The sequence below is a fragment of the Pristis pectinata genome, chromosome 21, assembly GCF_009764475.1.
Source record: "Pristis pectinata isolate sPriPec2 chromosome 21, sPriPec2.1.pri, whole genome shotgun sequence".
Taxonomy (NCBI): domain Eukaryota; kingdom Metazoa; phylum Chordata; class Chondrichthyes; order Rhinopristiformes; family Pristidae; genus Pristis; species Pristis pectinata.
The window spans coordinates 31,051,092-31,075,604 of NC_067425.1; the positions used below are offsets into that span (position 1 = coordinate 31,051,092).

General features: G+C 40.6%; 1 protein-coding gene across 2 annotated transcripts in view; it reads right to left on the bottom strand.

The window, feature by feature from the left end:
* Positions 1-24,513, bottom strand: part of dtx2 (deltex 2, E3 ubiquitin ligase) — a 48,967-nt gene that overhangs the window by 18,795 nt on the left and 5,659 nt on the right. For both annotated transcript variants that reach the window (XM_052035423.1, XM_052035422.1), the window contains exon 2: positions 20,159-20,738. In XM_052035423.1, coding sequence (XP_051891383.1) covers positions 20,159-20,738 — 580 coding nt within the window. The remainder of the gene's footprint in view (positions 1-20,158; positions 20,739-24,513) is intronic.

Genomic DNA, 24,513 nt, shown 5'->3' on the forward strand with positions numbered 1-24,513 from the left:
TACTGCACTGCAGCTAAACAGTATTGCAGACTGGATTGCACTGGATGGCCATAAATTTGGAATTATCTCCACTTAAAGGGATTTTAAAATGTTCCACTTGCTGCAAGAAAACCACAGTTTTCTGTATTATCACGGTTCACATGCTTATCCAGAAGAGAAAGCAAAACAAAAATTGAACAATACTTTTAACACTTAAGAGCATCGAGTTACTTTATAAACATATCAGTTAATTCATATCAGGCATGAATATTGAATTCCCCCACTTTAGGTAATCCCCCACCATGCTTCTTCTCTTCTTCCCTTGCCTTTCGCCCACCCCCCAGTGGATCTGCTCTCCCCTCCTCCCCCGCACCTGCCTATCACTTATCTCTTACCTGCATCTACCTACCACCTCCAAGCCGATCCCGCCTCCCCTCTTTTGTCCATCTATCACTGCTCTGCTTTTCCCTCCTATATATTGGGCTTCCCATTTTCCCATCTTTAGTCCTGAAGAAGGGTCCTGACCCGAAACGTTGACCGCCTGCTCTTCTCCACGGATGCTGCCTGGCCTGCTGAGTTCCTCCAGCATCATCGTGTTTTTCATCTAGATTCCATCATCTGCAGTCCTTTGTTTCTCAGTCAATTCACATACAGTAAAGCCCGTCAAACACCCAGATGGTGAACTTTATTTTTATTCTTTTTTTGAGATCTATACATTGTCAACAAGGACAGCATCTATTGACAATCCCCATCTGTCTCTGAACCTTTTACAGGGCACTTAATAGTCAACAACATTGGTGGGTCTGGAGTCACACAACAGTTAGACCAGGTAAGAATGGCAGTTTTCTTTCTTGGAAGCACATTAATATTATAATTAAGATTTTTTTTTAAGCAACAATCTGGCAATTTTGTGCTCATTATAAATCACCAGTTGTTTTCAAGAACTCCAAATTATTTAAGATTAAGGAAAAATTATTGAATTTAAGTTCCACAGCTGCCATGGCAGGATTTGAACTTGGCTTTTTCAATTGTTAGTCCAGGCCTCTGGAAAACTTGTCTGGCTCTCTAACACGGGCAGCAAGAGAACAGGAGCAACATTTCTCCACCTTGTATAGGGGTTACACTGAGGAGTGCCATTCACATTAGTAAATGTCCTTGTATGACTAGACAATAAAGACAATAACAAAAGTTATCCATTGAAGAAAGCATTGCTGTTAAGGAGAACGTATCCACGTGTACTGGGCCCAAAATGTTAATTGATAGAGTTAATTAAGCCCAACCCATCCCACGATGTTCTGGATACAGAAAAGTTACAATAATGGAGTACAGAGGTGCAATCAGTTCAAACTATACTAAACAGGTTTTGTCCATCTCTTCCCCAATTCCATTCACTTTCATCCAACAGGCAACATTATAGGAGAGCCTAATTATACATTGATCAGTTCACAGAAGGTAAGCTTTTCACTAGACTTGGAACAGTGACCAGACACCAATATCTTGCCCCATTCCTTCCAAAGACCATGAATAGAGAGGTTAAACCAATGTTTCCATTCCTACCCTAGCTAAAAGCTAGATTGTTTGCTTGAAATGCTTTGTCCAATAGCTCAGGGTTGAATGCTTTGCCTCTTTTCTGAAGTAAAACTCACACCCAGTCTGCATCAGGTGGTCCTGTTATAGTTATCAAAGTTTTGAGTACACTTCACATCATGGTTGGAGAAAGTACACACAAATGAAACAGAGGTGCCTATTTTGTGTTTGTTTCTGAGATTGAGCCACAACGTAAGAGTCCGTGGCAAACTTACTCATCAAACCGCTGTTAAACTGGCCAGTCCCAAGACCTACTAGATCATTTCCCCACATAATGATTCTAAACTGAGACCTCACAAGAACCAAACATAATTATACATTAGACAAACTGTGGTCAATGCCATACAGATTAACTTGCCGTAAATGAATAGTGTCCAAATACAATTTGTGCCTTCTACTAAAATTAAAAATAGCTTGCAAAAAGTATCAAGAAGGGCAAAGTATTTGGCAAAGCAGGTTCACTCCATTATGGCACGGTAGTGTAGCGGTTAGCGCAACACTTTACAGCGCCAGCGACCTGGGTTCAATTCCGGCCACTGTCTGTAAGGAATTTGTACGTTTCTCCCTGTGTCTGTGTGGGTTTCCTCTGGGTACTCCAGTTTCCATAGAACCATACAGCACAAAACAGGCCCTTCGGCCCACCATGTTGTGCCGTCCATCAGACCACCCTCACACTACCTAACCCCTTCCTCCCGCATATCCCTCCATCTCACATTCCTCCATATGCCTATCCAACAAGCTCTTGAACCTGTTCAATGTATCTGCCTCCACCACCACCCCAGGCAGTGCATTCCATGCACCAACCACTCTCTGGGTCTAAAACCTCCCTCTGACATCTCCCCTGAACCTCCCACCCATAACCTTAAAGCCATGACCTCTCGTCTTGAGCATTGGTGCCCTGGAAAGGAGGCGCTGACTGTCTACTCTATCTATTCCTCTCAATATTTTATATACCTCTATCATGTCTCCTCTCATCCTCCTCCTTTCCAGTGAATAAAGCCCTAGCACCTTAAGCCTCTCCTCATATTCAATACTCTCCAATCCAGGCAGCATCCTGGTAAATCTCCTCTGCAACGCCTCCACATCCTTCCTATAATGAGGCGACCAGAACTGAACACAGTACTCTAAGTGTGGCCTAACTAGAGTTTTGTAAAGCTGCATCATCACCTCGCGGCTCTTAAGCTCAATCCCGCCATTTATGAAAGCCAACATCCCATTGGCCTTCTTAACTGCTCTTTCCACCTGTGAGGCAACTTTCAATGAACTGTGAATATGAACCTCCAGATCCCTCTGCTCCTCCACACTGCCAAGTACCTTGCCACTCAGCCAGTACTCTGCCCTGGAGTTTGTCCTTCCAAAGTGTACCACCTCACACTTCTCCGGATTGAACTCCATCTGCCACTTGTCAGCCCAGCTCTGCATCCTATCAATATCCCTCTGTAAGCTCTGACATTTCCTCCCACATTCAAAAAGACGTACAGGTTAGGAAGTTGTGGGCATGCTATGTTGGCGCCGGAAGCGTGGCGACACTTGCGGGCTGCCCCCAGAACACTACGCAACAAAGATGCATTTCACTGTGTGTTTCAATGTACATGTGACTAATAAAGATCTCTCTCTACCCTAAAAGAAATCAGGCAATTTTTATACTCCCAACTCTCTAACCCAAAAAACATTTTAAGGACATCTTGAGGTTAAAAAGAAATCTTGGAAATTTTCAAAAACAATATATTCAAGAGTTTTGCTTTGGCATTTTCCAGATCAATATACAGGCAACCCCAGCTTTACAACCATTTGGGTAAATGGAGATTCACTGTTGCAGAATTCACAAAGTACTACCCAGAAATCTGAGATGTGGAGTAAAATTCACTCACAGAATTTGTGTGAATAAAAAATAAACACAAAATTATTTACTTTTCTTGACGCACGTGCAGATGACGCAGCTTCACATTATGGAAAGTAACGATACAGACCATTTTCTAGGATATGGCTTCACCAATGCCCCATATGTCTGGAGCATCACTTAGTTTCCTTCGTAATCAATTTACCTAGCAATAAACATTCTATTAGCTTTCCTAATTACTTACTGTACCTACTTTTGCCTTTTGGAAATCATGCACCAGGACATCCAGATCCCTCTGCACCCCAAAGCTCTGCAATTTCTCACTTTTGGGATAATATGCTTTTTTTTCCATTTTTCTTGCCAAAATGGATAATTTTACATTTCTCATATTATTTTCCATTTTGTGCACTCACGTAACCTATCTGTATTACTTGTAGTCTCGTTAGGTCCTCTTCACAACTTACTTTCTTACCTATCTTTGTCTCATCAGCAAATCTGCCTTCTGTGCCTTCATCCAAATCATTAATACAAAATGGAAAAAGTTGAGGCTTCAGCATTGACTCCTGCAGCACATGGTATTGCCAACCAGGAAAAGACCCATTTATGTCTAATCTCCAATTCTTGTTAGCCAGCCAATCTCCCGTCCATGCCAATATGGTCTCCTATATCATGAGCTTTTCTTTTTCTACAGTAACCTGACTGGTTGCATCATGGTTCGGTATGGCAATTCAAATGCACAGGAACACAAGAATCTGCAGAGAGCAGTGGACTCAGTCCAGTACATCACGGGCACATCCCTCTCCACCATCAGGAAGTATCAACATGAGGCACTGCCTCAAGAAGACAACATCATTCAAAGATCCCCACCATCCGGGTCATGCCATCTTCTCACAGCTACCATCAGGCAGGAGGTACAGAAGCCTGAAGTCCCAAAACACCAGGTTCAAGAATAGCTACTTCCCCTCAGCCATTCGGTTCTTGAATCAACCTGCACAACTCTAATCACTACCTCAGTATAGCAACACTATGACTACTTTACACTACAATGGATTTAGTATTTTTTCTTCTAATTATGTTTTTTTCTGTATAATTTATGTTTTTCTTGCGAATGTTGTGCCTCTAATGCCTTGTGATCTTGTGATCTGTGTGCCTGTGATGCTGCTGCGAGCAAGATTTTCATTGCACCTGTGCACAAATGTACTTGTGCATTTGACAATGAACTCGACTTGGACTTTGACGTGGCATCTTACTAAATGCCTTCTAGAGATGTAAGTATCATACATCCGCCACTTCTCCTTTATTCCCCTTTCTATACAGCTTATGTTACTTCTTCAAAGAACTAAAATACTGACCAAGCATGATTTCCTTTTCACAAAACCATGCTTACTTTGACTCAAAACCTCAAATTTTACTAAGTACTGTGCTATCACATTTTTACTAACAGTTTCCTACTAATAGTTTACTAATAGTTTTACTAACATCTTCCTGTTTTGTTTAAAATAGCAACCATAACTTTATAATCTAACTGAATCTTTCCCAAATCTAGGAAATTTTGTAAGATTAAAAACAAGACATCAAATATTTCACCAGACATGTTTTTTTTGTTACAAAGACCCTCGGATAAAGACCAGCTTACAATACAAGTGAATAGTCTTCATCACTTGGGTAGAAGTTGGTGATTAACTTTTAAAGTATCAAAGCAAAGAGTAGTTATGGGGGCTATTATCTCAGGACTAGAAACATTCACTAGGTTACGCATGCAATTATGAGACTTCATGGTCAGCTCAGCAGGATAGAGCTGACAGATCAAATAATACTGCAATGCCGAAGTTCAAATAACAGCCTGCTTCTTTGTATTTTGCTAAAAACCACTCATCTCTTTAGCAGAATCCAGATCATCACCTGCAAAACCTGCTCCCACTTAGCTACCTCTGATGTCCTCCAAAGATTATCCTTGCTTGATCCCCATTTCTTATCCACAAAACCTATCAGCAAAAATCATCCAAAAACACAAAAGCAGATTCAAAGATAATGACAACAGCCAGTTCTATCTAACCACCCCTTTCACAAAGCATCAGGCTATCCACCCACCATCCTATTTTGATACAGCAGAATTTTTTCCATTGATACCATCTTTATAGATGAACCAAATTGTTCTAAACCTCAAACAGATCTTTAGGACCCATCTTCTTTACCACTGGTCTCTGTTCCTGCCTCAGCCAGTTGCCAAAACTATCATTCATAACTCTTACTTCCAGATACAATTACTCCAATATTCTCCTAGTCAATTTCCAGGTTTCTGGTGCTCACTAATAAGACCATAAGGCATAGGAGCAGAATTAGGTCCTTTGAGTCTGTTCTGCCATTCGGTCATGGCTGATTTATTTTTCCCTCTCAACCCCATTCTCCTGCCATCTCCCCGTAACCTTTGATGCCCTTGCTAATCAAGAACCTATCAACCTCCGCTTTAAATATACCCAATGACTTGGCCTCCACAGCCGTCTGTGGCAATGAATTCCAAAGATTCACCACCCTCTGGCTAAAGAAATTCCTCCTCATCTCTGTCCTATTCTGAGGCTGTGCGCTCTGATCCTGGACTCATCCTCTCCATGTCCACTCTATCCAGGCCTTTCAATATTCAGTAGCTTTCATTGAGATCGCCTTCATCCTTCTAAACTCCAGCAAGTACAGGCCCAGAGCCATCAAATGCTCCTTTTATTCCCAGGGTCATTCTTATAAACCACCTCTGGACTCTCTCCAATGCCAGCACATCCTTCCTTAGATGTGGGGCCCAAAACTGCTCACAATACTCCAAATGTGGTCTGATCAATGCCTTATAAAGCCTCAGCACTACATCCTTGCTTTTATATTCTAGTCCTCTTGAAATGAATGCTAACATAATCTAGAATGCTAACATAAACAGTAACTAAATCTACACTGGCTCCATTTGGCAAAGCCTCCGATTTAAAATTCTCAGTCAAGTTTAAATCCTTCCACATGCTGCAGATATCACCATGCTTAATAATTCTGATTGATTACACATCGTTAATTTTTAATGTTTCAGCACAAGCACACATATCTTTAACTGCTTGGTGCCAGACTGGGTTTCCCTCTCTGTATCTCTCCTTGTTCTTTGAAATCACTGTAAAAACTTCTCTCTGACCAAACATTTGGTCATAAGTTTGGTCACAACTTTCTACTAGCAATACCAACAAAGTCTAGGTACACGATGCCCTGGCAATGGTGGAGTAGAGTTGATGTTTTAGGTAATTGGTACGCTACATAAGCATCAGATTGGCAAATATACCTTGGAGGTGGTAACTTGGTTTAAGGCCCATTAATGCTCTAATGCTGTTGGGCAAGACATCATGACTGAAAACAAGAAAAATTGCATAAAGTAGTATAGCTATCAATTATAGATGCAAATTACCATTCTATCAGGTGGTAGCAAAAATTCCTTCAATTCAAATTTGATGGCCTAACAGGTACAGAAATTGAACCAGATGGATCAAAAGATCCCAAATAAAAACAGAAAGTGTTGGAAGCATACACCAGTTCAGATAGCATTTGTGAGGAGAGAACCAGAGGCAATGCTCTGGGTCAGTGGCTTTGCATTAGAACAGGGAGAAATTAAGAGATAAACAACTGTTAATAGAAAGGGAAAAGGAGAAAAAAATAACAGTAAAAAGCAGGAGAGATTAAATGACAACCTGGATCAGTGCAAAGGTGCTACAAGGACAAAGAAACAAAAGGCTGGAGAAGGTGTAAAGAAGGAAGTTGAGTCATTTTCTAAAATTACAGTAAACAATACTGAGGTTGGAAATCAAAATTAAAATAGAAAAGGTAGAAATGTTCATTGTCTGAGATTGTGGACCTTAATGTTGTGCCTGGAAGGTTGTTCCATGCCTTGATGAAAGATGGTAGTGCTATTGCTTAAGATTACATTGACCTTTATAAGAAGAGGCCGAGGACAGATGACCAAATGGGAATGGAAGAAGGAGAAAGTGAAGTTCGGAGCCATTTCTACAGACTGAATAGAAACGTTCTGCAGTGCAATCACCTCATCTGCATTTGGTCTGCGCAATGTAAAGACAACAATTTGAGCAGTATTTTATATCGAGTGCAATACAGATCAATTTATTTTACTTACAAAAGGAATAGTCCACTTGGCCCCTCAAGCCTGATCCTCCATTTAATGAGATTGTGGCTGATCTGAATTTAATCTCAACTCTCCATTCCTGTTTATACAAATCAATATTTCACCATTTGCCCATTTGTCTATCTCCACTGCAAAATCAGAGTCTTTGCTTTGAGAGACTTTGAGGAAGACTATTCCAAAGACTCTCAATCTTCCAAGAGAGAATATTTTGCCTTGCCTCCTCCATTGGGTGGCTCTCTTTTTTTAAACAGTGATCCCTGGTTCTAGATTCTCCAAAAAAGAGAAAGCCTCCTCTCCACATTCATCCTGTCTGGACTCCACAGGATCATGCACATTTCATTCGGCCCTTCTTAATCTTCTAGCCTCCAGTGGATACAAGCAAAGCCTATCAAACCTTTCTTCATAAGGCATGCTGCCCACTTCAGGTATTAGTCTAATTAACCTCAAAACTGCTTCCATCATATTAACTTGCTTCCTTAATTAAGGAATCTCTTAAATGCATATAGGCCTAGACAACAAGTTTTAATAGGTTAACTTCACTGTGGACATCATCTAGTCAGTCCCATCTCACCCTCACCCCAAGTGCACCCATATAGGAACCGTTGAATTAAATATTAGTCAGTACACCAAGGATAACTCCCCTACTCTAAGTAGTACCTGGAGGTAATCTGCAACTCAGCCAGTGTTCCACCAGTAACATTTCTTCCATTCAGCATGGGATCTTCAACATTCCCAACAGAGCAGACAGGGTATTAGTTTAACATCACACCCAAATAACGATATATGGGATCAATCACTCAGCCCTGCAGATGTCAACCAAGATTTGTCATCAGAACTTTGGAGTGGCACTTGTACCATCCCTTCTAAACCAGAGCCCATGATACAGACTACAGTTGACAAATGTCTCTTAAGTACAGAGAGCTACAGATACAGATAAACTGCACACCATCAGAAGCAGAAGGGTGAAGAAAGCCAGAAGGAAACAAACAACTTTAAAGACACAAGTAGATAGCAACTTAACTTCAGCTTCTATCGTAATAGGTCATCAGGCTCATCTTTCATCTCTCCAAACTTACTGAAGATATTAAGAAAAATTAAAACTGATGTCACTGTCAGAACTTTGAACCCATGCATGCACTCTCTCAGAAGGTTGGCATTCCAGATTAGGTGCGTATCCAAGGTGTACTGACTTCTAATGCACTGCACACTGACCCTAGAGTGCCTGGGCACTTCATACAACTCTGTGTTCTAGCGCCAACTTCTGTTCCACAAACCACATAAAGGTCCCTGACTTCCATCAGTCGTGACAGCTAATCTGAGTCATAGTATCTGAGAAGGTGAATGGCAATTCCCTGTACTGCAAGGTGATTGAATCTGGAACTAAATATTCCAGGGTATTCAATATTCAGAAAGGCCAGGCAAAAAGAAAAAAGGAGATGGAGCTGTGCTGTTGATAAGAAATGCCACCTGTACAATAGTTAGCAAAGATCTTGGCTTGGTTTATCACGATAACAGAATTAGAATTAGTCTGGATGGAGATAAGCAGAGGCAGGGGCAGAAAACATTGGTGGGAGTTGATTATAGGCCTTTGAATAGTAGTGGTGATGTAGGGTTCAGAATAAATAAGAAAATTAGATGTGCATGTAACAAGAGTAATATAGTAATCATAGGGGACTTTAATTAGTACTTGCAATGCCTGGAATGTATACAAGATTCCTTGACTAGTACATTGAGGAACTGACTATGGAATAGGCTATTTTAGATCTAGCATTGAACAACAAGAAAGTTAGTTAATAATTGTTGGAAAGGGGCCCCTTGGAAAGAATGACCATAATATGATAGAATTTTACATCAAGTTCAAAACTGAGGTAGTTCAGTCTGAAACCAAGATTTTCAATGTAAACAAGGGAAACTATGTGGGTACGAGGGGCAGGATGGGATAGGTTAGGTTAGGAAACTACATTAAAGAGCCTTAGAGTGAATGTGCAATGAGAGAAACAGAAACAGTACATGATTTGCAACAAAGGTACAACAGGAAAAGTGATTCATTGATGGATTACAGGAGAAAGATGGTATTAAATCCAAAAAGGCTCATTAGGTTGCTAGAAAGAGCGGCAAGCCTGAGGACTGGGAGTGTTCCAGATTTCAATAAATGATGACCAAAAAATTGGTTAAAGGAAAAAAGTAAATGTGACGGACATAAAAATACACCATAAGAGCTTCTATAGGCACTTAAGGTAAAGAATAACAAGGGTAAATGTAGGCCACTTACAGAAATGGGAAATTTACAATGGGGAATAAGGAAATGGAAGTGAAATCACAGAAATACTTTGTGTCTACCTTCAGAGGAAGACACCAAAGCCTATCCTTGCCTTGGGGCACAATGCAAATGGGGAAAGTGAAAAAAAATATTTGTAAAGCAATACTGTTAGAGAATTTGATGAGCCTGAAAACCAATAATCCCAAGGACCTGATGATCTACATCGCAGAATTTTGAAACTGATGGCTATGGTGATAGTGGATGCACTGGTTATCATCTCCCAAAATTCTATACATTCTGGAATGGTCCCTACACATTGAAAGATAGTAAATGTGACTACATGAACCTGGTTAGGTGGAAGACCTCTTGGTAGGCGACCATATCTGGGACAGTGACCACAACGCCTTGACCTTTACCATAACCACAAACAAAGATAGGAGCAGACATTATGGGAAAATATTTAATTGCGGGAGGGCAAATTATGATGGTATAAGGCAAGAACTTGGGACTGTAAACTGGGAACAGATGTTCCCTGGTAAATGCACCGCAGAAATGTGGAGGTTGCTTAGGAACCACTTACATGAGGTTCGAGATAGGTTTGTCCTGCTGAGACAAGGAAGAGATAGTAGGGTGAAGGAACCATGGTTAACAAGAGAGGTGGAAGGTTCAGTCAAGAGGAAGGAGGAAGCATATTTAAGGTTTAGGAAGCAAAAATCAGATAGGGCTCTTGAGAGTTATAAGGTAGTCAGGAAGGAGCTTAAGAAGGGAGTTAATAGAGCTAGAAGGGGACCTGAGAAGGCCTTGGCAAGCAAGGTTAAGGAAAACCCTAAGGTGTTCTACATATATATGAGTAATAAGAGGAATACTAGGATGAGGGTAGGACTGCTCAGGGATTGGGGGGGGGGGGGGGGGGGGGGGGGGGCGGAGAGAGGTGGGAAGGTGGAATGAAAAAATGTGTCTGGAGGTGAAAGAGCTAGGGGAGATCCTAAATGAATATTTTGCTTCAGTGTTCACCAGGGATAGGGACTTGGACGAATGCGAGGTTAGCGTAAAACAGGCAAATGTGTTGGAGCACATCAAGGTTAAGAAAGCAGTGATGGAGCTACTAAAAAGAATTAGGATAGACAAATCCGTGGAGTCGGAAAGGATATACCCCAGGTTACTATGGGAAGCGAGGGAAGAGATTGCTGGAGCATTAACGATGATCTTTGAGTCCTCCCTAGCCACAGGAGTGGTACTGGAGGATTGGAGGACAGCAAACGTTGTTCCATTGGTCAAGGAAGGTAAGAGGGATAATCCCGGGAATTATAGACCAGTGAGTTTTACATCAGTGCTGGGCAAACTACTGGAGAGGATTCTTAGGGACAGGATTTATGAGCATTTGGAGAAGCATAGTCCTAATTAGGGATACTCAACATGGCTTTGTGAAGGGCAGGTCGTGCCTCACGAGCCTAATAGAGTTTTTTGAGTAAGTGACAAGATAAATTGATGAAGGTAGTGCAGTGGATGTAGTATATATGGATTTTAGCAAGGCATTTGACAAGGTTCCCCATTGTAGGTTCATTCAGAAAGTCATGAGCTATGAGATCAATGGAAAATTGGCTGTGTGGATTCGAAATTAGCTTGCCCACAGAAGGCAGAGGGTGGTTGTAGAAGGGGAGCATTCGACCTGAAGGTCGGTAACTTAGTGGTGTTCCGCAGGGACCTGTTCTGGGACCCCTGCTCTTTGTGATTTTTATAAATGATTTGGATGAGGATGTGGAAGGATCGGTTGGTAAGTTTGCAGATGACACAAAGGTCGGTGGTGTAGTAGATAGTGAAGAAGGTTGTCGTAGGTTGCAATGGGATTTAGACAGGATGCAGAGCTGGGTGGAGAAGTGGCAGATGGAGTTCAATCCGGAGAAGTGTGAAGTGATAAACTTTGGAAGAATGAACTTGAAGGCAGAGGACATGGTTAATGGCAGGATTCTTAGCAGTGTGGAGGAACAGAGACACCTTGGGGGTCCAAGTCCATAGATCCCTCAAAGTTGCCGCACAAGTGGATAGGGTGGTTAAGAAGGCGTATGGTGTGCTGGCCTTCATTAGCCAGGGGATTGAGTTCGAGAGCCGAAAAGTAATGTTGCAGCTCTATAGAACTCTCGTTAGACCACACTTGGAGTATTGTTTTCAGTTCTGGTCACCTCATTATAGGAAGGATGTGGAAGCTTTAGAGAGGGTGCAGAGGAGATTTACAAGGATGCTACCTGGGTTGGAGAGCATGTCTTATGAGGAGAGGTTGAGTGAGTTAGGGCCTTTCTTTTTTGAGCGAAGAACAAGAGGAGACTTGGAGGTATACAAGATTACGAGAGGCATAGACAGAGTGGACAATCATCATCTTTCCCCAGGGTGGCAATGGCCAATACTAGGGATCACCCGTTTAAGGTGTGTGGAGGGAAGTTCAGGGGAGATGTCAGAGGTAGGTTTTTTGTTTACACAGAGAGTTGTGGACGTCTGGAATGCACTGCTTGGGGCGGTGGTAAGGGCTGATACGATAGGGTCATTTAAGAGATTATTAGATAGGCACATGGACGAAAGAAAAATAGAGGGACATGGGAGGTGGAAAGGGGGATAGATTGAATGGGGATAAGGTTTATATAGGTTGGCATATTGTGGGCTGAAGGGCCCGTGCTGTGCTGTGCTGTGCTGTACTGTTCTATGTAACGTTTACTGTTGACACAAAAGATGAGGATGATGTGATCTCAGAGGACAAAGCCAAGTGAGTGGGCAACATCATGTGGGAAACTGAGATCATCTTCAATTAAAAATAGAATCACAAATGTGCTGTACAGTAAAACTCTTGATAATTCGCTAACTGGAAATCCCGAGGGTGTGGAATGTGGCTCACCAGGTGATGTTTCCCACACTCCCCATTAAACTCATTGGGTTTGCTGGAAAATTAATTGTAATAATGTCTATTGTCTAAAAAAGTGAATTAAAATTGTGTTAGGATATTAATAGCAATGCATCCAAAAATCCAGAAAATCAGCCAATCTGACACAAAGTCCCAAGGATGCCAGATTATCAGAGTTTTATGATATTTTTTTAAAAAATAGAATACAGCACAGGAACAGACCCTTCAGCCCACAATGTTATGCCAAACTAATTAAGCTAATGACACCTTTTCCCTTCTGTCTGCACATGGTCCATATCTCTTTATTCTCTGCACATTCATGTGCCTAAGAGCTTCTTAAACACCTCTATCATATCTGCCTCTAACACCACCCCTGGCAGCGCATTCCAGGCACCCACCACTGTGTAAAACAAAATTTGCCCCACACATCTCCCTCTCACCTTCAATGCACGTTTTCCAGTGTTAGGCATTGAGCCTAGAAAAAGATACCAGCTGTCTCCTCTATCTATGCCTCTCATAATTTTATGAGCCTCTATCACGAAGTTTATTAATTGTTAAAAATTGAGCAGAACAAAGGGAGCTGGGTGTGCGTGTACCTCAGACACTGAAAGCTAACATGTAGGTGCAGCAGTTAGGAAAGCATAATGGTATATTGGTCTTTAGTGCAGGAGGATTTGATTTCAAGAGTAAAGATACTATAATTATGTAGGGCCTTAGGGATTACACTTATATTCATGCGTCCAATTTTCATCAGCTTATCTGAAAAACGATGTATTTGCTATAGAGGGAATACAGCAAAGATTCACCAGACCGATTCCTGGGATGGTAAATCTGTCAAACAAGGAGAGAGCTGGGTAAACTAGACCTCTAACATTAGTTTATAAGATCAAGAGGTGACCAAACTGAAAAGTTCAAAATTCTTAAGAAGGTTTGACAGGACAGACAGAGGAAGAACATTTCCCCTGGCAAAGACATCTAGGACTAGGGGTTACTGTCTCCAAATAAGCCCATTTATGACTGAAATGAGGATGAATTTCTTCACTTTGGAATTCTCTAGCCCAGAGGTCAGTGGAGACACAAATCAATGACTTGTTTCAAATTTCAAGATTGATAGATTTTTGCATATTAGAGTAATTAAGGGATAGGGGTAAGAAATGTTATTGAGGTAAAGGATTAGCCATGATTTTGTTGAATGGAAAAGCAGGCTTGAATGGCCTACTCTAGCTCTTCTTTCTTATATTATTAAGTAGGATGACATGGCCCCAGAATAGGCACATTTCATGCCCACAACAGTGACCTCATTCAGCACATTGGCAAATTCTTATTTCTGTTCCCTCAACGACACCATTGGCTGCCAGTTCTTCAGTGCCTTTCCCCAGAACTCATTGGTTGAACATTTCTGCCCAGTCGCCTCCTCACCTACCATCAAAAATCACTTTGAGTTGATTCTATTATTTCCTCTAGTCTCCAACAGTAATTCAAATTCTGCTCATTTGCCACTGTCACTGGAGTGATTCAAAATATCTTCATTTATGAAATGAATCTTATAAGAACCTAAATGGTTTTTACAGGATGTGGTGAAGAGTGGAACTAAATCTGTGACTCACCTGGTTTTTCACAACATCCCTTCCTGCCATAAATTTAGAACTTAAGTGGCAAAATAACACACAGCTCACCATCATAAATTCTACAGATTGCAATTTAGGAACAGTGGAGAGTGAGCAGAATTTGAATTGGTGTAAGAAACCAGAGATCAGGGCAGAACAGAAGCACAGTCAAACAAGAAGGTCTGGAGATTTTGGATGGTAGGTGATAGTGATTTTCAGGAGAAAGGCACGTTGATTGAAGGAACAACAGCCAATGGTGGAGTAGAGGGAGTAGGAAGAAGAGTTGGCTTACTCACAGAGGACTAGAGAACATGCACAGGACTTGCTGCATTTCTAGTGACAATGCCCTTCTTTCACACAGACTCCATTCCAATTCCTACACAGGCCCAGAATGTTCTATTCAGATATTAAAACAAAAATCGTTATAGAGCTTTCATAGCATTTTACAGTGCCACCGGCCTTTTGACAACTTTGATAGCCAGCCAGCTAGACCATTCGAAGTATCCTATCAATCAGCTGGGAACCAAGCTCTTGCCTCTTTGCAGAAGATCCAGTCCATTGATGAAAAGCATTATGCCAATGCCCTGACTATACAGACTAAACAACATCTGTCCAGAGATGTTTCTGAATTTCTCACTCAGTCAAGAGATGGATTCTGGAGTTAATGCAGGTATTTATCTTCACTTTTCAGTGATAGTTGTTATCAAAATTAAGAACTTCATATCATAAGAGGTATTACTTATTAACACTTACATTCAATGCAAAATCCTCCTCCCTTATGAATTTTCTTCTGAACTTTGAATGGAATTTTCCTTCAGTTCTCCAGAAGGAACTCATGGATCAGCTCCCCCATCATTGGTAGACATGCACTGGGTTGTCTGTGTATCAGTGAGTGTAGCTGTTCTGATCCTTGCTGCAGAAAGTTGCTGAACAAGTGAGGACTGTGTTTTCTCTGCTTGGTCAATGATCAGCTAGGAGTTTGAGAGAATAATCAGGAACCAGGGAACAGGTTTTCTGGGAAACAGGGAAACAATTTCCACTCTAGCCTTTTGCCATTCTGGAAGCAATCAGCTAATTAAGCAAATATGAGGACATGTTGAGATATTCTGGACAGTGTTTTCTTAAAATATATATCTGGTAATTATTATACCATTATTTATTATACCTACACCATGGGAGCTGAATTTAACTGATTTTATGGTAAGATCTCTTTATTAGTCAGATGAACATCGACAAACACAGTGAAATGCATCTTTTGCTTAGAGTGTTCTGGAGTTAGCCCACAAGTGTCACCACGCTTCCGGAGCCAACATAGCACGCCCACAACTTCCTAACCCGTACGTCTTTTTAGAATGTGGGAGGAAATCGGAGCACCTGGAGGAAACCCACGTAGACGCAGGGAGAATGTACAAACTCCTTACAGACAGCGGCTGGAATTGAACCCAGGTCGCTGGCACTGTAATAGCGTTACATTACCTTTACTCAAAGCCAAATTACCACAGTTCATTCAGTCCAAGTATTCTAACATGGTTATGCATGGTAAGAATTGGCAGACTATTTGACGATGAGGGTGTATCATGGCTGAACCAATCTCATTGAGTCCACTAGTCCTAAAGTGTACCATTACCTCATGGACAAGACTACACAGTGAGTATTCCTGAATCAATTTCTGAAACTCAACAAAAATCACAACATTTACTTTCTAATTGCTACTTGTGTTTTTACTAGAATGTATTTACATGTGAATTTAGTGAGGACAATACTAAGCTCAGCAAGGCTTCCCTGAATTAGAAATGACATACAAAAAACAGCCACAGGTTTGATGGGTTGTTGGTGCCTATAAGATTTCACATAATGTTACCCTCAACAGATGTGAAAGCATAACAAAAATATCTCACTCCTATACCATAACATGGTAAAAGTGAAGTTAAAGGCAGTCCAGCATACTATACTGGGTAATTACAAAAAGCACTAAGTGATGCTAAAACCACAAAAATTATAGGACCGCTACTATTTCCATGTTCATTTGACTAGGTCTGTTCTTAGCACTGAAAAGAACCTTCAATTGGATCTCTTCATAATTTGATTCATTCCAAAAATTCTCTAAAAAGTTGCTAGCACTCTTCATAGTCTCTTACCAAATTAAGATTCTAAAAGTTGGCAGATAAAATACTGCCTTTTCTCACTCAGTCAAGAATCTTCACAAAGACTACTGACCCAACCCTGACCAAAAAAAAAACTTACTGGAGGACAGGTCTGAGAGCATCTTCTTGCCTATTGTGCTGGTAACCAATGAAAGCTCTTGTACGAATGTTCAGGTATTGATATATTATTGTCACTTGTATCGAGGTACAGTGAAAAATTTGTCTTGCATACCGATCGTACAGGTCAATTCATTACACAGTGCATTGAAGTAGTACAAGGAATGAAGATGTGACAGAAACAAACCTGAAGGCTGATTCACACATGTACGAGGAGGGAATGAACACAAGAAATGGGAGAAATAGGCCAGTTTCACCATTCAGTAAGATTAAAGTAGAATGAAATGGCTGGTGCATTAAGTGGCACAAAGTGTCAAAAAGCATGAATGAGTCTATGACTAACTTAGCAAGGGAGAAGAATTCTTATGATGGTGCTCATCTTTCACCCATTGTTCTTTGCTAAGATAGAATCTAAAGAATTTTTCTCTAAACACCTACAGTAGATGTGGACTCATGCTGACAGCTCTTCCCTTCCACCACCACACCCCTTCCTTCTTCTGGCAGTTTGGCTCATGCATTCCAGGGAATTGTTCATTAATGAACACATGCCTGAAAGCAAGTTATCAAAAAATCCCTTCAATGTCTGCCACATCACTCCCAGTCATAATCTTCAGACGTGACTCCATTTACTTGCCAAATTCCAATAACCTCAATTCAACATTTAGTAGTATAAAAGTGTATCAGAGCCTTGAATATACTTAATGATTCAGCATCCACACCTCTCCAGAGTAGAGGATTACAATGATTCATAACTAAGAAAAAAAATTCTTGTTCATCTGTTTCAAGCGGTCAAAACACTTATTCTTGTTATGCCTCCTAGTTCTAAACTCCCACAGTAAGAGAAAAATCTTCACTGTACCTAACTAATCAAACCCATACAGAATCTTAAATTTCAGTGAGATCATATCCTATTCTTCCAAGCTTCAGAGTACATAGGCCAGTCAATCTTGCCCTAAAAGGTAACCCCATCATCTCAGGAATTAATCTAGTGTAAAAACAGAAAATGCTGAAAATACTCAGCAAGTCAGGCATCATTTGTAGAGAGAGAAACAGAGTTAATATTTTAAGCCAATGACCTTTCCTCAGAACTGATGAAAGCTCCAGTTCTGAAAGATCACTGACCAAAATTTGAAACTGTCTTTCTCTCTTGACAAATGCTGTCTGAGTTTTTACTTCAGATTTCCAGCATCTGTAGTTCTTTTTCTGCATTTAAGTTAATCTAGTGAACCCTGAAACACTCCAAGACAAGTACATCCTTTCTTAAAGAGGGACCAAACCCACATGCTCTTTTGGCAATAGTTTGCCCAATGACATCCTAAAACATCGGGGACAGCCAAGGACAGGCAAACCAGAAGGGATCTGTAGAGAAACCCAAGTCAGTGAATCACCATTTCTGGTCTATTAATGCATTGAAAGGTTTTAGAACAGAATCATCAGCTGACTAACCCCCAAATGGAAATGCCTAATGAATGTGTTTTGATTGTATTTGATCAATTTAATCCCAAAACAACCTGCACATAATGGATGAGGAACAGGTTCACTTATCCACTGTACACTTTTCCCTCATCGCCCCAATAGTGACACATTGGGTGTAATTCTTGCCAAGAGCCTTAACTGAAACAAACTAATTCAGAAAGCAAGACTACATTGTTCCAGTATTCCCCTGGCACACAGCAGCACAAAACTACCCCAGCTCCAGCACTCTGTACTCTTTCACTAGGGCAGAACAGCAAGTTCAGTCACAAAGGCCCTGGCAGGTCGCAGCATTATGAAATTGATACTGTTGCACAGAACACAATGTATTAACTGCTGCATCTGATTTTCTCAGTGACTTCTACCATCGGCAGCAAATGGGTTTCCATCTGCCAATTAACCACCTGCCCAGAGATGATTAATTTAAAACCATTTAGTGATTAACCACTAGGATCATAAATTAGTCTCCAGCTATAACTACCTGCACAAAGTGATCAGCAGGTAAAAGTGCTCCAGAACCAGCCCAAACATATCTAAGAACGACAGTCAATATGGTTTTGAAAATTAACCAAATCCTAATAATTCTGTGACTCTACCTTAGTCAGTTTCTCTGGGCCTCAAGCAGAGAGTCACAAGATAATTTATTATGACAAGAGCTAGCTCTTTTATTTGTAACTTTACCAAGTATGAATAATGAACTTTTTACATTCTACATATCCATGCTCTCACTGCCTCCCACGTACTTATATAGTATCTTCCACAATTTAGGGGTCATTCCATGAACTTCACAGCCAATGATTTATTATTCAAACATATGATTGGGAGCAACTTGCGCACATTGAGATCCCAGACAATACAAAGATATAAATGGCTACAGCAATATAATGGTTAAATTACTGGACTAGTAACCAGAGGCCTGGAGTATTCATCTGAATATGCAAATTTGAATTCCATCACAATAGCTGGGGAATTTAAATATAACGAATTAAGTAAACATGACATTTAAATCCAAGCTTCAGAGGTGTCATAAAACCTCATCTTTCTCATTAAAAATTCCCAGGGAAGGAAATCTACCATCCTTATTCCATATATGATCCCAGACTGAAGTGGCAGTTTATTATTCTCTCAGTTTAGGGGTGATTAGAGATACCAATAAATGACAATACTAACATTGAGTGAATTAATAAGTTTTAAAAAAAAATCATTATGATAGTAACTATGCTAGTTAAAGGCTAAATGTTTGCTAGACTCCAGAAGAAATTTTTTATTTGTCTTTGAAAAGTTTTGTGCAATCTTTAATTCAGGCACCCCTTTTCTACTGGATATTAGTAATCTTTTCCTGAACCTATTTGTTGTGGGACTATGAGAGTCTCTCTACAGCACCAATGTTAAAGTGGGAATATCCCAATGAATACCAATTGGATTCACCCCAAATCCCATGTGCAGCAGTCTATACTGGCTCCAGATCTGAAAACATTTGATTGTAAAACAGTTATCGTTTCTCTCCCTAAATCCCATCACCACTCTGCCTCCCTCTTTATACTCTTTGCATTTCTCCAATTATGGCTTGACTTGCACATCCTCCATTTTCATTGATCTACCTTTGGTGACTGGGCTTTTAGCTGCCAGAGCCTTAGCCCTATACTTTCATAAGTTTCTCATTTTTTCTTAGGAGGGAAGATACTCCTTAAAATCTACCTCCTTGACCAATTTTTTTGATACTGCTACTCTGATGAGGCTGTGAACATTTTAAAGGCATTACAAGAATGCAAGATGTTACATGCGCATTTAAGCCAAATGTGGCACATTGATGGGGCTCTTTACAATTTGATCGCATTACATACCCAGGGCAACAATCAGGCTGCTATAGAACACAACCATACTTTTTTGCTACGAAACTGAGCAAACATAAGATGGGGTAAAGCACTGATCTGTATGCCTCGGCCCCAATGAGTGCATTCAGTACTACTTAAGTTCTCAAAATATATCCTTAATATTTGCACATGAAGCTTAGAGTAAGCTACATGGGAACTTATTCCACTATGTCATGCGGACTGTTAAACTGCAACTGAACATACTGCATTTAAGCTTTAATACTATACCTTGAACCATTGGCAACGTGCGAATTAGACGCTGTAGATAACCCTGTTGCAGCTAATGCTGAGCGAGGCCAATTTGGATTTCCGATGGGCACTGGACCCACAGATACTGGCCTCTTACTGTAAGGGAAGTATCCGTGGTTAGGAGACATCATCAGAGATGACCTGCTAGAAGTTTGTTGAGAAGGTCCTGCCAAGTTGTACGGAGCATGTCGACTACGATTTAAAATAGGCCCCGAGCCCGTATAAGCTAGGCACTGATGGCAAGAACAGTTTTGACCTCTGTGCAATGGTCCGGAAATAGGTGGTGGATAGGGTGCATCAGAATATCTTTGAATTCGCCTTCTGAATCCAGTAGTTTTATTTATCTGATATAGGCTGGCCAAATCCACCACATAGTTGTATCCAAAATTTCCCAAATCAACTACTTGCTGTCTTCCAGTAAAGCAATCCTCTATGAAAATAGAAATGCCTGTTTCATAGGCTGTCCATCCACCTTCATCATTTTCCCATTGCCATAACAATCCCTGCCCTGGTGCAGATGACTGAGCATATAGTTGCCTCCTGACTCTTCGCATTCTTCCTGTAAAAATTGAAATAAATTAAAATTCAGAGAGAACACAGAAGACCACACAGTGAGGAATATAGAAGATAAAATAATCAGTATCTTTCATTAGGATATTCTGCTCAGTAACCCAATGGTATCACATTTTTTTCTTAAGTGTAAATTGTTTCTCCCAAGTTTTTGTAACTGAGGTACTTAATTAAGATCTTACAATATTCCAGAAAGGTTTACATTGCCCATCTTTTCTACCGTCCCAACACCATTTAGATTATACTTGGAAATACTAATCTGCAATATCCCTACCCTTAATTTAAACTTCAGGTAGAGTATGACTTTATGGTGAAAATAAAACATGGGTTTTATCTGCTGTTTCTCACTTTCACATGCAAGATGAAAATGGGACTGTCTTTCTTAAGAGATCGCCCTGACTGTGACTCTTCCAGGAACAGCTGAATCACTTGCCTATCCTCTTACCTGGTGAATAACCACAGGAATTCTATACACTACAGTAGGTTTTTTTGAAATTGAAACCAGGTACAAAAGCAAATATCACACTTGACATCCATCATGACATCTGCAGTATTTCAGATTTACAAGATTTGTTTATTTGTTATTTTTGAGGTGGGGGTGGTGGGGGGGGGGGGGAAGAGGAGCTGAACATTGCTGTCAAAACCAGTATTTATTGCCCATTCCTAATTGCTCCATTTTCCAAAATCCTTCCATGCCTTTGAAGCTATCCTTCACCTCTCAAGAACATCGAACACTAAACTCAGTAAATAATGGGAGAAGGGTGAGAGCATCAAACCTGTCCTTCCTATTTTGAGTAACAGTGCTTCAAACAAATGTGAAATTCCACATGGTTAGAAGGACTATGCATGCCAATGTGTAGTCGCAGGCCAACAACAGGGCCAATCTGCTGCACCAGCAGCATCCATTCTGACTCCATACAATTCCCCTGCAGCTTGGGCAGTACAGTGGCAAAGAAATTTTCATTATGGGCAGTAATGCCCTCCAGCTTTTTTCTACTTTGGGTGTTAATTTCCACTGTTACACCATTTATGCCTGCTGGTCTTCAAAGAGACACTCAGTGGCTTTCACTGCACCATCTGGAGTTTCCATGGTGACATTTATGAAATGTAATTTCATATGGACCATGAAATGTAACTGAACCATTCTCTGCATGTAACAATCACCTCTGCACATACAGGCTTCCTGTTATTATTTCCAACTTCCTGTGAAGGCCACCATGTCAGTGTGCAGACAGCTATTAAAGCCAGCACGTACCTTCCTGCTCATATGTCAGTCAAAGAGTTCTTTTATCTATTTTTCTGAACAGTCCCATCCTGTTGATATCAAAACAATTTAACCCTTTCTTGCATTTCAACTAAAATGCCCATAAGACTTTTATACTGATACTTTGAATTTTGAAAATACTCAGGGTCAAATGGCCTGGCAGATTGCAAAACTGCACAATACAAAGGCTGCTGAAATCAGTCCCCAAAAGGGAGTCCAAGTGACAAAATAGTCCATTTCAATACAAAGTGGTGTTGTATCAGCCATTTCATGCAAGAGACTGCCAGGATGGCTGCCACAGGAGATAGCAAAGTGCTACGGGCTAATCAACAAAAACTCCTTTTGCATTTAATGCAAATAAACGTCCCTAATCCCAACATTCAATGCCAAAGTAGAGTAGTGTGGAATTCTTTACCACTGGCATTCCAACACTTTGAAATTAATCCAAAACAGGACAAATTTTGTTTGGAAGCTTTTATTTCTATTTATCTGTGATCCACACTGGAACATTCTTTGCCTTCAAAACACTACATAAACCTACAAAAAGTCCAAATGTTATTTGCAGTCCACATGGTATTAAAAGTTCCCTCAACATGACTGAAACAAGCAGAAATAGATCAAGACAGCAGTTGTTTTTCCTCAGAATTGGGTTTTGCGAAAGAGAAGAACAACAAACGGTACCTAGACCACTCTTGCTCTTCGCTTGGCTTCCTGCTACACAGATTAGCAACTTTGTGCATGCTGCTCTCCACTTGGGTGTGTAGGGTGAGACCAGTGGATTTTTCTATATTAGGAAGCATTCCTTTACAGAAAGACAAATCTGGAACTCTCTCCCCACCACCCCTGCGCCACACCCAAAAAACTGCTGAGAAAAGAGAAATTGAATGTTTCAAATCCATACGCAAATTACTATTTTCAGTTAAGGATTTCAGAGCCAGGATATGTAGGGAGTTAAGAAACCACTCAGTCATAATCTTACCAAAAGGCAGGACATGCTGTGGGGAACCGAATAGGCTATTATTGCTCTAAGATAAAGGGGAATCAAAATCAAATACATATAATTTCTGATATGGTTCAGACAATTTGGAAAGAATCTTCAGGGATCAACCAAAGCTATGATTAAACTTATTGCTAAAATAGGCACCCAGGACAAGATTTTCTGCAGAACACTAGTTTGAGGTCCCAAATGCTTCAAAACAAAAAAGCGAGATAACACCTAACCTCACCTGCTTTGAAACTGTGAATGGAAACCATTCTATACCATTTTTGAATTGATAGTGGCTGCAGTTTAATTCAATAGTTTCCATTGGACAACAAACATATTTATGCTTCAAATTTTATAGCACATTGCCATCTTAGCTCAACATTGACATTTACAGCATTTTCAAAGTCTGCACGTGACCTTTATCTATCTGACCACATCAATGAGGCGACAGGTAAATTCTTGCAACCATCTCTCAAAACCAATGCCTGGCTTTAACCAGCATTTCAACTTTTGCTGCTTTCTGCTTTTTGTTTTTTCTCACTTCAACACTGTCCTGGGTGCATTTGAAAGTATTTTGGTAGGAACAAAATGGGGCAGCATAAAAATATGAGCAATCTACAAGTGCAAAGGAATTGTTTGCCAATTCTCAAAATTATTTTATTTAGATTTTTTACATTTTATTTACAGCGTGGTAACAAGCCCTTCCGGCCCAATGAGTCCGCGCCACCCATTTTAAACCCCCAAATTAACCTACCCGTACGTCTTTAGAATGTGGGAGGAAACCGGAGCACCCAGAGGAAACCCACGCAGACACGGGAGAACGTACAAACTCCTTACAGACAGCGACGGGAATCGAACCCCGATCGCTGGCGCTGTAATAGCGTCGCACTAACCGCTACGCTACCGTGCCGCCCTTCCCAAGCTCTTCCCAAGTGGATAATAAGTATTAATGATCCTTAGTTTAGATCTTTGTTATATTGACTGGCTCCTTGCCCACACAGAAAAAGGGCTACCATATTCCATATTAGCAATAAAACCTCAGGACAAATTTATGAAGTTATACGAAGTGTAACATTAATTATGAATCAAATTAAACTAGGAGCCATGAACAGGTTGAAAACATCCACCCCAAATGCATTTCTCATCCACAGTACCCATGTTATTCAATGACCCTTTCTACCCTGCCCAATTGCCAACACCTCCAGAACTCACTGCAGTATCTGTACTACTCTGTGCTGTCCTTTCTCTGCTCAACTGCTGACTCCCTTTTCCACTTTGCAATTACTGCCTCTCATTCTTCCTCCAGTATCCCCTTCCCTCCTCTTTCACATTGGTTTCAGTATTCAAACCTTTCAGCCCTACTCAACCACAAAAATTTAAATTTGTCTTGGCTAATTATGGAAGATAATCAGAAGACTAACCAGTTCCTTGCAATTTTAGCAATCTGCATTTATTTAGTACATTATCACATCTCTCCGTCATGACCCAAAGCACTTCGCAAATAATAACCTATTT